The 13,162-nt window shown below is 43.5% G+C and overlaps 1 protein-coding gene across 11 annotated transcripts in view; it reads right to left on the bottom strand.

The window, feature by feature from the left end:
* TNS1 (tensin 1) overlaps positions 1 to 13,162 on the bottom strand; it is a 937,838-nt gene that overhangs the window by 39,936 nt on the left and 884,740 nt on the right. For 8 of the 11 annotated variants that reach the window (XM_063933939.1, XM_063933936.1, XM_063933946.1 and 5 more), the window contains 3 exons: positions 9,627 to 9,702; positions 7,112 to 7,207; positions 5,187 to 5,216 (listed from right to left, as the gene is read on the bottom strand). In XM_063933939.1, coding sequence (XP_063790009.1) covers positions 5,187 to 5,216; positions 7,112 to 7,207; positions 9,627 to 9,702 — 202 coding nt within the window. The remainder of the gene's footprint in view (positions 1 to 5,186; positions 5,217 to 7,111; positions 7,208 to 9,626; positions 9,703 to 13,162) is intronic. The other 3 variants (XM_063933937.1, XM_063933942.1, XM_063933943.1) reach the window with 1 other exon arrangement.

The following is a 13,162-nucleotide window of genomic DNA, read 5'->3' as shown; positions in this document are numbered from 1 at the left end:
GTCCCCTGTCTCCCACACTCCGGCAGCCGCACCGTCACCAGCCCTGCCGCTCCTCACCACGGCGGTGCAGCACTGCCAGCAGCCAGACGGGCAAGTACCTGGTGCCTGAAAGCAACACACAAAACAGGCCCCACAAACACATCGGCCTACCAGGAATCTTCCTGGTGAGCCCTATGGCCAATCCGTCCCTGTATGGTACAATATCCTATATAGCGCTACTTCACACTAATGTGTACCCTCTTTTTCTTTTTTGTTTACAGGAGTCTGACTAACCCCATTTAAGTAGCTGCTCAGGTCAAACACACCACATCAGCGCGTGTAGTAATCCTAGATTGGTATTCATTTTCTTCAGTCTGGATTCAAACCCATTAATAATTAGCCAGATGTTTTCCTATCAAGCATTATAGGCTCATACTCAGCGGATGCTGTTCATCTGCTCATGATAAGTACTGTTTAGCTAACAGCGCCCATACTCTATATTTATAGAGTATACTTTATCTTAATGCCGGATACATGCTGAACACAGCTTGTACTATTGTTTTATTTTTGTTTATATTACTATTTTTTATTGCTGCATTTTTGTTTTTAACAGCCTATTTGAAATCCATCCAATGTACTGGAGTGAGCACAAATACTGTACGTGAAAAATGTTCGCAAGAATTCATTATTACAGGAGACTGAACCCAAGGCTCATAAGAAGTGTCTGTTTCATGTAGCAGAGGATTCTGGCAGAGTTTACAGTTCAACTTCTGTTCTATACCTACATCGTAAGCCCTTATTACATGACAGTGACTTATAGGGAAGGGTCCTGCTGCTTCCCTTCTGCATGAAGTGCATATTCTTATAAGGAAACATTCACTGCCAGTGATGCAGCCTCTTCATCCAGAAGTTATTTATTTCAAGTAACTAATACTGTGCTGCATTCTATGATTATCTACATCAGCCACAGTGTGTTTAAAACCTTCAAAACCAAGTCATGTTGTATATAATGTCCATTTCTGGAAATGCATACACAATTTCTATTAAAGTGGAAGGGGTGGTGATAGTGTTACCACCTCATCCCTTTAATTCTGGACACATCTTAATTACAGAGGTTCTATGGCTGATTAAAACCAGGTGAAATGGAGTCTTGAAGTCAGCCAGCCACAGAACCTGTGTAATTAAGATGTGTCCAGAATTAAAGGGATGAGGTGGTACCTCTAGGTGGTGACCAGCAAGGCTGGCAAGAGCTGAATGGCTGAACAGAGCATGGGTATTGGGTGTGGATGGATGTACACTTGTCCCTCTCAGCTGCTGTGGCGGACCCCCACAAGGTCCTACCAACTTGGGCCCAAGTAATCCATACCCTCCGATGCTCCTCTTGCCACCACTAGTGACCAGTATGGGACAACCCTTATCTTTTGTAGATTCGAACCCACCTCCTTAATTAACATTTATACAGGGAAAATATATTGATTTATGCCGAGAAGATTAGTGAAACAAGTGGCCAGGACCAAGGGTCTGATACAGAGAAAGACATGTTAATTTTGTACGCATTGGTGTGATTGTTTTTGCAACTGCACGTGTCATCTAAGTCGCACCCCGAACCTGCAGTGATGGTCCTGCAACAGCAGCCGCAGAGAGGATTCCTGTGCAAAGTGATTGACAGACAGGCACCATTTGTGGGAGATAACGGGAGAATGGGACTGAAACACAGGTATGTCGTGACTGCAATCCTGTACCCAGTTACAAGAGCTACGGTGTCAAAGTTCCAGCATCCCTATTTGCAGACAATCAATAAGTTGACATGGTCAAAAGGTTACCATGACAATGGTCGATGCATGTTTTGGGGGTGTTTTCACATTCCTTGTTGAGCTTAGTCAGCAGCAGCAGCGAGAGAAGACGCAGGGATGCAGGTAGGAGACTCAGTGGACACTGTAGCTTATTATAGTGAGGAGAGTTACAATGAGTAGGTGTGCGGTGAGACAGGCTCCCAGCATTCAGACCCATCCCCATGGGTGCCTCCCCAGCCATTAACCTCAGTTTACTGGTTGTCCTTCCATGGACTAGTTCTGTTAGTGCTAATCACTGCATACCAGAACACCCCACAAGACCTGCCATTTAGGAGGTGCTCTAATCCAGTCATCTAGCCATCACAATTTGGCTTATCCTAACGTTTGCCCATTTTTGTGGTTTCCAACACATCAAATTCAAGAACAAACTGTTTACTTGCTGCCTAATATATCCCACCCCTAGACAGGGGATCAGTATGAGATCCCGGCAGTCAGGAGACCAGCGCCGGGATCCTGGCGGTGAGCGCAGCATGTCCGCTCGCCACAGGGTTCAGTTCCTCCTCGGGTGGTGCTGTGGACCACCATCCAAGTGGGGAAACCAGCCAGCGGTCGGCACTGCAGAAGGTGTTGGGATTCAGGAGTCGGTATACTGACCAACAGGATCCCATCAGCTGCCTCCCCTAGACAGGTGCCATTGTAGCAACATAATCAATATTGTTAATTTCACCTGTCAGTGGTTTTAATATTATGCCTGATCGGTGTATAGAGAGGAAATTAAAATAAGAGGAAAAAAGGTTTGTACAACATAGAAATAGTGAATTAAATGGCCACACAAAATGTGAAAGATTCCGAGTCCTGCAAGGAAAACCAGCAACATGGGATGATACAAAAAAAAAAAAATCTGTGGTCAGTTGTTCCTTGTACAAGGGATGTAGGACCTCTCTGCATCATGTGAGCAGGTTTGGGGGCTTATGTAATAGCCTGGGAGCTGCACGCTCTGTGTTAATTATGGCGAGTCTGCCCCTATTGTTAAAGCGGCAATCATTGCAGAGTTGCCGGAATGTTTGCATAGCATGCAGCTTGCAGGTTATTACATAAGCCCTTTAGCATGTTTTCTGATATCTTTTTACCTGCGGTCCTATTTTATTTCAGCTTTTTTTTCTGGAACTAGCTACACACCCCACCCCAATTAGGACACCCATATTCCTTGATATTAGGTCCAAACTGCTGTATTTTGGACTGTCTTTTTTATTGCATCAATAAAGGAAAAAAATAAAATAAAATCGGCTTATACAAGTCTTTTGTGTCCTACAGCACCAAGGCCCAAATGTATTAAGCATTAACAAGAGATAAAGCTGAGACGCATAAGGAGAGATAAATGACCAGCCAATCAGCTTCCTAACTGCCATTCTTCAACAGCAGCCTGTGACATGGCAGTTAGGAAGCTGATTAGCTGGTCATTCATCTCTCCTTATGCGTCTCAGATTTATCTCTTGTTAACACTTAATACATTTGGGCCCAAGTTACCACTGACTCAAGTTACAGTAGGGAACTATCTACTCACGACATTGGGGCTCATCGTTACAGAATGTGGATGAGACTAGATACATCATAGATGCATCATCGCCTGGAAAGTGATAAAATGGAGAGTGAAAAAGTATCAGCCAATCAGGTCCTACCTGCTATGTCAGAGGCTGTGTTTGAAAAATGGCAGTTAGGAGCTGATTGGCTGGCACTTTTTCACTCTCCATTTTATCACTTTCCAAGCAATGATGCATCTGGCCCTGATTTATGCTGTATACCGATCATTCATTTACAGAAAGAGTCAAGGGCCTGTCCTTTATATAATATGCACATAGAATTATAGCTCTTAGATGAAAATTGTTGTATGATTGTGCAACTGATTGACGCATTTGGAATAACTGGTGTGGACAGTAACATAGCAAAGCATCAGATTGTTAGCTTGTATGTAAAGCGGATGGCACAGTATGATGTTTCCATACACTTTATAGTACAGGAAATACCTTTTGCCCCATGCCATACAACTAAATAATTTAAAATCATGTTACCAATCTGTTTCATGAGAAGCAAGCGGATAAATATATGGAATTTAGACTTAAAAACATGCAAAGTAAAAAATATATATATATTTCATGGTTAATCGACAGAATGGCTGATGCAGAGTTGAACGCAAGTCCATTTATAAAGCGTATCTTGGCCCTCATTCCGAGTTGTTCGCACGGTATTTTTCATCGCATCGCAATGAAAATCCGCTTAGTACGCATGCGCAATGTTCGCACTGCGACTGCGCCAAGTAACTTTGCTATGTAGAAAGTATTTTTCCTCACGGCTTTTTCATCGCTCCGGCGAACGTAATGTGATTGACAGGAAATGGGTGTTACTGGGTGGAAACACGGCGTTTCAGGGGCGTGTGGCAGAAAACGCTACCGTTTCCGGAAAAAACGCAGGAGTGGCCGGAGAAACGGTGGGAGTGCCTGGGCGAACGCTGGGTGTGTTTGTGACGTCAACCAGGAACGACAAGCACTGAAATGATCGCACAGGCAGAGTAAGTCTGGAGCTACTCTGAAACTGCTAAGTAGTTAGTAATCGCAATATTGCGAATACATCGGTCGCAATTTTAAGAAGCTAAGATTCACTCCCAGTAGGCGGCGGCTTAGCGTGTGTAACTCTGCTAAATTCGCCTTGCGACCGATCAACTCGGAATGAGGGCCCTTAAGTAGTCTGCCTCGGTACCAAGCGTTCACAGCTACACAGGATGCAGAGTTATATAACAGCAAAGTGTAGTGAGGGTGAGATAGTGGAAGTGCAGACTATGCAGGAATAGTGCCTACACACAGTGCATACATTGTACCTAGTATGGGGCTGGGGCAAGTGTGCACTGGTGATGAAACTAAATGTCTGGAAAGACTCTGCATATGAGAAAATATACCCATTTAGTTCTGTGTGCACAACCCAGTATTAACTGCGGCCCACTTGAATTCCAGAGTTGAATGCATCAGGCCCAGGGTGTTTGTACATTACTGTCTATCCGGCCTAAGAGCCAAATAGACACAGTCATCTTAAGGCTAAAGCAAAAAGAGATGGATGGTTTGCTACCTCTAGATGACTTACATGCCCCAACCACCGCGCCCAAGAGCATGGAAAACAAGCCAGCCCTCATTCCCACTGCAGTACCTGCTCTCTAAATATAAATGCTAAGAGCGGAGTTCTCTGTATGGGATAAATGACATGCATAAACTATACCCAGGGGGAAAACAGAAAACACAAGAACAAATAATAATGAAGCAATGCAGTTATTGATGGACCATGGCAACACCTTAGGTTAATTAGTAATGACTGGAGCAGACCAACCCAACCAATTACTCTGCAGAGGCCAGCACAGTACAGACTTACCTTCCTCATACTCAATAACCGTCTCCGTATCTGATGAGGAGAGGATGAGATATAATATAAATACACACTGCAGGGCAGATAGGAATCCGAGAGATTGATACAATATCACACTTGTGGGTGAATCAGTAGGAAGATGACCACAATCAGCCCTGGATTAGTCCCCATTTGTGCTGGAATATGTCTGACTACTTTGCTCGAGCAGCTGCCAACATGTATGTACATACTTTCTACAGGACTAAAGGATTTCTTCATTCATAAATCTCCCCCACCCATGTATGGCCACCCATTCTTCATGGACAATTGCTATTCTGCCTATAGTGTGCTGTGGGTACAGGAACAAGGTGCTCAAACTCAAACAGGACTTTTCTGACTGTAGCAAATTAGAGGGGAACTCCACACTGTTGTATTCCATTACCCAAATTTATAATATGAGGGGTTTTACATTAGGGTTGAAGGTCAACCCTATCTTAATTTAACACGCCTTTTCCTCAGACCCCCATACTATTGATGTAAGGAAGATGAGCTTCATACTCTCCATTTCTCTTCAGCTGAGCTTTGTTGCAACTTTTTAGACTGAATGAACCCTCCAGCACCAGCACCAAGAGACAGAGATAGCCGGCTACAATTGAAGTACCAGGTTGGCTGCTCCTTTTATGCTATGCATGGGGATTATGTTTGATAAAGGATGGTTTGTTTCTACTTTATTTTGATGACAAAACAAGTCCTATTATAGTTGTTTCCAACCTGTTTGTGAGCTGGACATTTCAGCAACATGTACTGTAAAGTGATTTTCATAAGATCATAGTCTGAGCAGCAACAACCCCTCTCCTGCTGTATGTGGGGCACACACAATGTTGGATATAGCTTTCCCCATATTACTGTATGACCTCTTATGGAACCAGTGGATGGTCACAGCACTTGTGCAATAAACAATGGGCTGTCAGTGTATCCAACCTCCTCTCCTTTGTCTCTAGCAGTGCACTCCGGTAACAGCTACAGTTGGAAAACAACTGGCTACCGCAGAGTAAGAGTCTACTGTAAACCTTCAAGAAGATGAATTCTTTAAACAAAGTTTGTAGATAATTTTACTAACAAGATGGGGGCATTAATGGAAGGAAGAAAAATGTTACCACCAGCTTTAAGGGTCAGGTTACTTTTATCTGTGTCCGTGAGGGTTGGATACCTGTCACCATATTTTGGAGGTTAGCAAGTGTATGAAGAATGTATAATCTATAATGTGTATATATCCCGTCCTTCTGAAATGATAGAATGTCGCACTGTCACATTTACCTTCTAATCCTCACTGAATCTGGGAACTGTCATTTACTGAACAGAGCTGGTTATCTCCAGTATTAAACAGCTGGAAAAAGTGCTTTTCCTCACACTAATGACATGGACATCTTGAGCTGATGGAATTGGAGGGAATTACAGAGGCACAGTGTACACGGTGAGAGTAATATTCGCATGAAAGCGTTCGGTTCCTGTGAGATTTTCCAGGGTCCCCACAGTACAGATGTTTGTCTTCACTCCACTAAAAGCATTAAACGGCTGATCTCTAGGATTCCAACAGCATTCCAGAACAAAGGATCAGACTTTCCATGGCAGGTAGCCAGGGTCCATCATATGAGAATAGCTTTCGGAGTGACAGAAGTGATACAGTGCTGTATAGTGGAGTGTAGAGTGGATACAGCCTGGAACAGGGATTTTGATTAACGTTTTTATTATTAGTTTTTGTGATGATGCTCCACTCTTGTCTGCAAGTGATTACCAAGTACCTGGTAGAAAAGGTTTGATCTACCATGGGCCTCTTTATTTGGTCCTTTATTAGACATGTACTGTATGTGCTTATAATAGCGGATAAAGGCTTTACATAACAACAAGGCCAGTGTACCCCTTTATCTGTTGCATGCTGTGCCCAGGCTTACCTCCAGTCTGCTGAAGCAGGATATTTGCTGGACTGTGTGGTTTTAACCCTAGAGCTGACAGAGGCGTCTTGGCTAAACCCGGGGGAGAACGAACCACTGGTGATGAAGACACAGAAGACAATAAGACAACCGGTATTTCAATAGCTACACAACTTTGTAAAGTATTACTGATGTTGCCAACACTGATCTCATCTCTTCAGTGTTTATAGGGAAATATGCATAATAATTCTTATATATATTGGAAAACCCTTTGAATTTCTATGACTTGTACAAAATCACATTTATTATCATTAGAATGTACATACAGGAATATATTACAGTATGATTTTACTTTTTTTTATTTGGATATAAAAACCCAATTAGATTGTTATCCCACCATGCTTCTGACGAAGGACCTTTGAGTCCGAAACGCGTAAAGCAGGTGGATCTTGTGCTCTGGACTTTTGGACTTGCCTCTGGGAACATCTTTGGGGATGGTGATACTTGTTTGGCGGTTGGACCGGCTGGTTCCGAATCTCGCTGTCGTGAGAGTCATCCCACCCTTTTTGAGGAGGTTCTATATGCTTTGTCTCTTTGAATCTATGTGAGTGTAACTTTGTAATAAATCTATCTTGTTTTTAACAAACAGTGTTGCACTAAATATATTTTTCTTCATTTGAGCGACATATATTGTGGAGAAGGATGAACAGACATGTGGAGGATGATGGGCATATTTATCAATTTTAGAATGTGAGTGCGACACCATATATTTAATGTGTGTTGAATCTAGATACAACAGTGTTGCACTAAGAAATTCTGTTTTCTTCTACCTATTCGAGGCATTTATCTGGAGTGAATCTCTTGAGAGGAGGACGATATTTCTGGAGGAAATCTATCATCCCTATTAAGGGAAATAAAGAGGACTGTATTGTATTATTTGATATACCATATTTGCGCCACGGCGTCTCTCTCTTTTCCGTTGTATGATTTTACTGTATGTCAGGTTTATAAATGATAAATACTATCAGTTCTATAATGCAGTGTATTAATGCCAGTTGATCTATTAAGTGCAGAGTTTCCATATTTCAGCAGATATAGCCCATATAGAAGAGCTGACATGCAATATATATAGATGTATATAAATAATATATTGTGTGTGTGTATTGTGCAAGAGCCAGAGTGCATTGTGAGAAACATGCCATCAATCTTTTGTCCTTAATAGGCCGGTTGTGTAGAACAGAATGAACAGTTAGAATGATGGATGCTAAATAGAAAAACAGCTAATTCCAGACATTCTGCTCTGCTCCTGACACAATAACACAGTTATTAGGCCTTGGGAATGTTTCCCGTCCCCACTCAGAGAGAGCTCGGAATATCAGCACCCTCTTCCCACCCGCTCTCTGAAAACAGGGGATCTCTTTATGTACTAAGACCCATACACGCTATAATATTATCACTAAATGATCTATATTACATGTTTTTAAATGACTTGTTAGTGAATGGATTGCAGCTAATATACGGTATAGAATAAAATTATCTGTGCTAAGCACCTGGGCTAGATAAGAAAAATACAGCTAATCACTTGGACACATCTTCCACAAGGGCTCGCTCTGTGCCTAATGACACCTCATACTGATGCAATTGTTGGGATGTCTTCTATTAGAATCTAGACCATATTTTTGGCCTACAATGCACATAAAGACACTTTGGAGCTGGAAGCCATTCAGAGATCAGAAGGAAATTAAAACTGAGGGATTTGGATTATGAAGAAAGACTTGCTGAACACAGTGTGTCTAGTTTCTGTAAAGAGACACCTTATACAGAATAGAAGTTCTGTATACAAAATAAGAATAGTCACTGTGAACATGTGAGACAGTTTTGTTAACAGAACTGGGCCAAAATATGAGGAATGAACTGTTTCCACCTTGGGGACAAAATTTTATTTTATTTTGCGTTTAGATCACAAAGAGTGGAGATTGTGTGTTTGTTCTGTTTTTCTGCACTTGTGGCCTTTCATCCTACCACCACATCCTTCTCTGCCCTTGCTGAGGCTTATATCACAACATGGTGCAAAGAACAAATGTGATGTAACCCCTAGCAACCACATCCACTGTAATCAATCTACTGTAATCAGACTACTAAAATCAAATAGTTTGCTCTGGGTTACAGAGTTTATTCAACCTAATAGTGGGAGGGTGATGGGCCCATAGCCGTATCATCCATTAGGCATTCCAGGCTCCAGTCTATGACCAAGATTAATCTAACCGAGAGTTTCAGAAACTTCGAAATTACAATCCAGGTTTGAAGGATATTCATGCTTGAGTCCAGATGGTTAAATCAAATTGATTGAGATACTAATTAAGTCACTTATGCTCAAATATGGATATTCTTGAAACCTTGACTGTAATGGCGGAGTCTGGGAAACTCTGATTTAACCCATAATTTTTATTTTTTTTGACAAATGGAGGGGAAGAGAGGGCTCAAACCAGAATTTTGCCTAAAGATCTCAAAATCACTCCTGCATGAGTCTTGTTACCTGAGGATGTTGGGCTGAGCGCTGTAGGTTGTATTTCCATTTCTTCGAAGGCCTCCCTGTAGCTGTGCAGGTGAGGCTGTAAATATGAGCAAGTGAAACAAATGAGAAAGTAAATGGCGGCACCTTAACCAACCATAACAACTATGTTACCTATGTGTTGTGTCAAAAATGTTTATAAACAGATAAGCGGTATTTAAAAAATATTTGTAATAGATTACCTTAAACACGACTTATGCATTTCATTTCACTTCATGATAAGTACAATAAAGTAAAATAAAACAAAAATTCCAAAGGTTAAAGGTTATACCACTGCAAAATCACCTAACATGAATAAGTACATATCCTCTTCTAACCATTACTGAATACAATGTTTTATAAAGCTTCAGTCTGTGTTTTTCAACAAGGTCTTCATATCAAATAGACAAAGCGTTTTATTTTTTTGAAGCCACTGCCTTTGTATATAACATAGTTGAAATCTGCCTTGTGCCTTGTATAAAAATAGGCTCAGGGCATCCCTGTGTTGTACCCAATGGCCTTAGAATAAAGAAGTGGTGATATCAGTGAATTGTGGAAATACATATAAAACAAAGCAATGCTTTTAGTTTGTTTGTTTTTTGGGGTTTTTTTTTTACATGTTTTAAAAAAGTAGAGTTATGGTAGACTTACCATGGTTAACTCTTTCTGCGAAGTACATTGGGTTCCATAGGAAACATTGGGGTGTAGAGTGGATCTTGATCGAGAGGCACCAACAGGCTAAAGCTTTAGGCTGTCCCAGGATGCATTGGGGCCTCCTCTATAAACCCCGCCTCCAGGCACTGGAGCTCAGTTTCGTGAACCAGTCAAATGCGGAGCAGGCAAAAGAGAAGGGAGATGTTAGTCACATAGAACCACATTCTCACGACAAGAGAAGGGGCCAGCGGCTAATGCCATACAAACCCATAGAAGCTAGGTGCATACGGGTGGGCGGCCTGTGGAGCCCAATGTACCTCGCAAAAAGAGTAAACCATGGTCTACCATAACTCTCCTTTTCTGCAGCAGGGTACATCGGGGATGTCCTAAAGCAGTTCCTCAAGGGAGGGGACGCGCCTTAGCGGGTATGAGAACCCGGCATCCAAAGGAAGCATCCTGGGAGGCAGAAGTATCAAAGGCATAGAAACTAATGAACGCGTTCACTTAGGACCACAAAGCCACCTTGCACAATTGTTCTGCGGACATGCCACGGCGGGCCACCCAAGAAGGTCCAACAGACCGAGTAGAATGGGCTTTAATAGCAGCAAGAGCTGGGAGTCCAGCCTGCGTATAAGCTTGTGCAATCACCATTATAATCCATCTGGCCAAGGTTTGCTCAATTGCAGGCCAGCCACGTTTGTGAAAACCCAACAAGACAAAAAGGGAAACTGACCTCCTGATAGAAGAAGTCCTCTCCACATATATACGGACAGCCCTTACCATATCCAAGACCGCTCTTTGGAGGACAAATCAGAAGAGATAAAGGCCAGAACCACACGTAAATAACCTGGGCGAGTTCTAAGAACTGACCGGTCACGATGAAATATCAGAAAGGGTGGACGACAGGACAAAGCGCCTAATAGCCAATAGCCAGTAAAAAACAAGACCTTGGCTGTAAGCCATTTAAGGTCCACCGACTCAAGAGGTTCAAATGGAGACTCTTGCAGGGCATTCAGGACAACAGACAGATCCCATGGAGCCACAGGATGGACATAGGGAGGCTGAATTCGTAAGACACCCTGAGCGAATGTATGAACGTCAGGTATAGATGCAATTTTCCTCTGAAATCAAACTGACAAAGCAGATATACGAACCTTGAGGGAGGCCAGATGAAGGCCTAAATCCAGGCTGCGTTGCAGAAAAGCCAGGATTCTGGAAGATCTGAATCTGTATGCATCATAATTCTTATCAGCACACCAGGTGAAGTAAGAATTCCATGCCCTATAATAAATCCGGCCAGATGCCAGTTTGCGGGCTTTCAACATAGTTTGGATGACTGCCTCAGAGAATCCTTTGGCCCTCAAGAGTGATGCTTCAAGAGCCACGCCGCCAAAGCCAGTCTGGCCAGGTCCGAATAAAGACAAGGGCCCTGTACAGGGAGGTCTGGGCGCTGAGAAAGTAGAAGGAGACGCTCTGTCGATAAACCCTGCAAGTCTGAGAACCAATGCCGTCTGGGCCACGCTGGAACGACTAGAAGTAGTATTCCTCCTTCTTGTTTGAGCATCCGCAGAACTCTGGTCAGGAGTGACACTGCAGGGAACACGTAGGGCAGCCGAAAGATCCATGGAAATGCTAGTGCGTCCATGAATGCTGCTGGAGGATCCCTGGTCCTTGATCTGAAGACCGGAACCATGTGATTGTGTCAAGATGCCATCAGGTCTACATCTGGTAGGCCTCAGTTGTCCACTAGGAGTTGAAAGACTTCCGGATGAAGACTCCACTCTCCGGCGTGTATGTCCTGGTGACTGAGGAAGTCCGCTTCCCAGTTTAGGACGCCCCTATGCGGCTTCGAGTGCCGCCTTGATGGTTTATGTATGCCACTGTGGTGCTATTGTCTGACCGCACTTGAACCGGCCTGTTATGTATCAGAGGCAGGGCGCAAGTCAATGCATTGAACAACGCCCGCAACTCCAGAATGTTTATTGGGAAGAGTGATTCCTCCTTGGTCCATTGACCCTGAAAAGAGTGTTGCTCCAACACCGCACCCCATCCCCTCAGACTGGTGTCCATTGTCAGCAGGACCCAGTCGGTGATCCAGAAGAGACGGCCCCTGCTCAATTGCTCGTCCTGTAGCCACCAGGTCAGCGACAGACGAACCTCTGGAGTCAAAGTGATCATGTGAGATCTGATCAGATGAGGTAGGCCGTCCCACTTGGAAAGAATAAACCTCTGCAGAGGGCGGGAATTAAATTGAGCGTACTCTACCAAGCTGAATACAGACACCATCAGGCCAAGTACTTGTATCGCAGAGTGTATCCACACTCTGGGGCGACAAAAGAAGCATCTTATCCTGTCCTGAAGCTTCGGGACTTTTTATGGAGACAGAAACAGTCGCTGACTGTGTGTATCCAGGAGTGACCCCAGGTGCACCATGCTCTAAACTGGGACCAGCGAGGATTTCTTCCAATTAATGAGCCACCCGTGGGCTTGTAGGAAGCTTACAGTCAGTTGCAGATGACTGAGAAGGACATCGTGGGAGCTTGCCAGGATCAGCAAGACATCCAGATATGGCAAGAACCTGACTCCCTGGCAACGGAGATGTCCCGTCATTACGGCCATGACCTTGGTGAAGATCCAAGGAGCCATAGCCAGTCCAAATGGCAGAGCCTGGAACTGATAGTGGAGGTCGCCAATAGCAAACCACAGATACTGCATCCTGTATATCCAGGGAAACCATATAGTCTCCAGGGTTCCTTAGCCAGTACAATTGAGCGCAGTGTTTCCATATGGAACTTGGACACTCTCACAAACTTGTTCAGTGATTTGAGGTTGAGTATCGGCCGGAAAGACCCACTGGGTTTCGGAAC

The sequence above is a fragment of the Pseudophryne corroboree genome, chromosome 7 (genome assembly GCF_028390025.1).
Source record: "Pseudophryne corroboree isolate aPseCor3 chromosome 7, aPseCor3.hap2, whole genome shotgun sequence".
In the NCBI taxonomy this organism is placed as follows: Eukaryota; Metazoa; Chordata; class Amphibia; order Anura; family Myobatrachidae; genus Pseudophryne; species Pseudophryne corroboree.
This window is presented reverse-complemented; position numbering and strand designations above follow the sequence as displayed.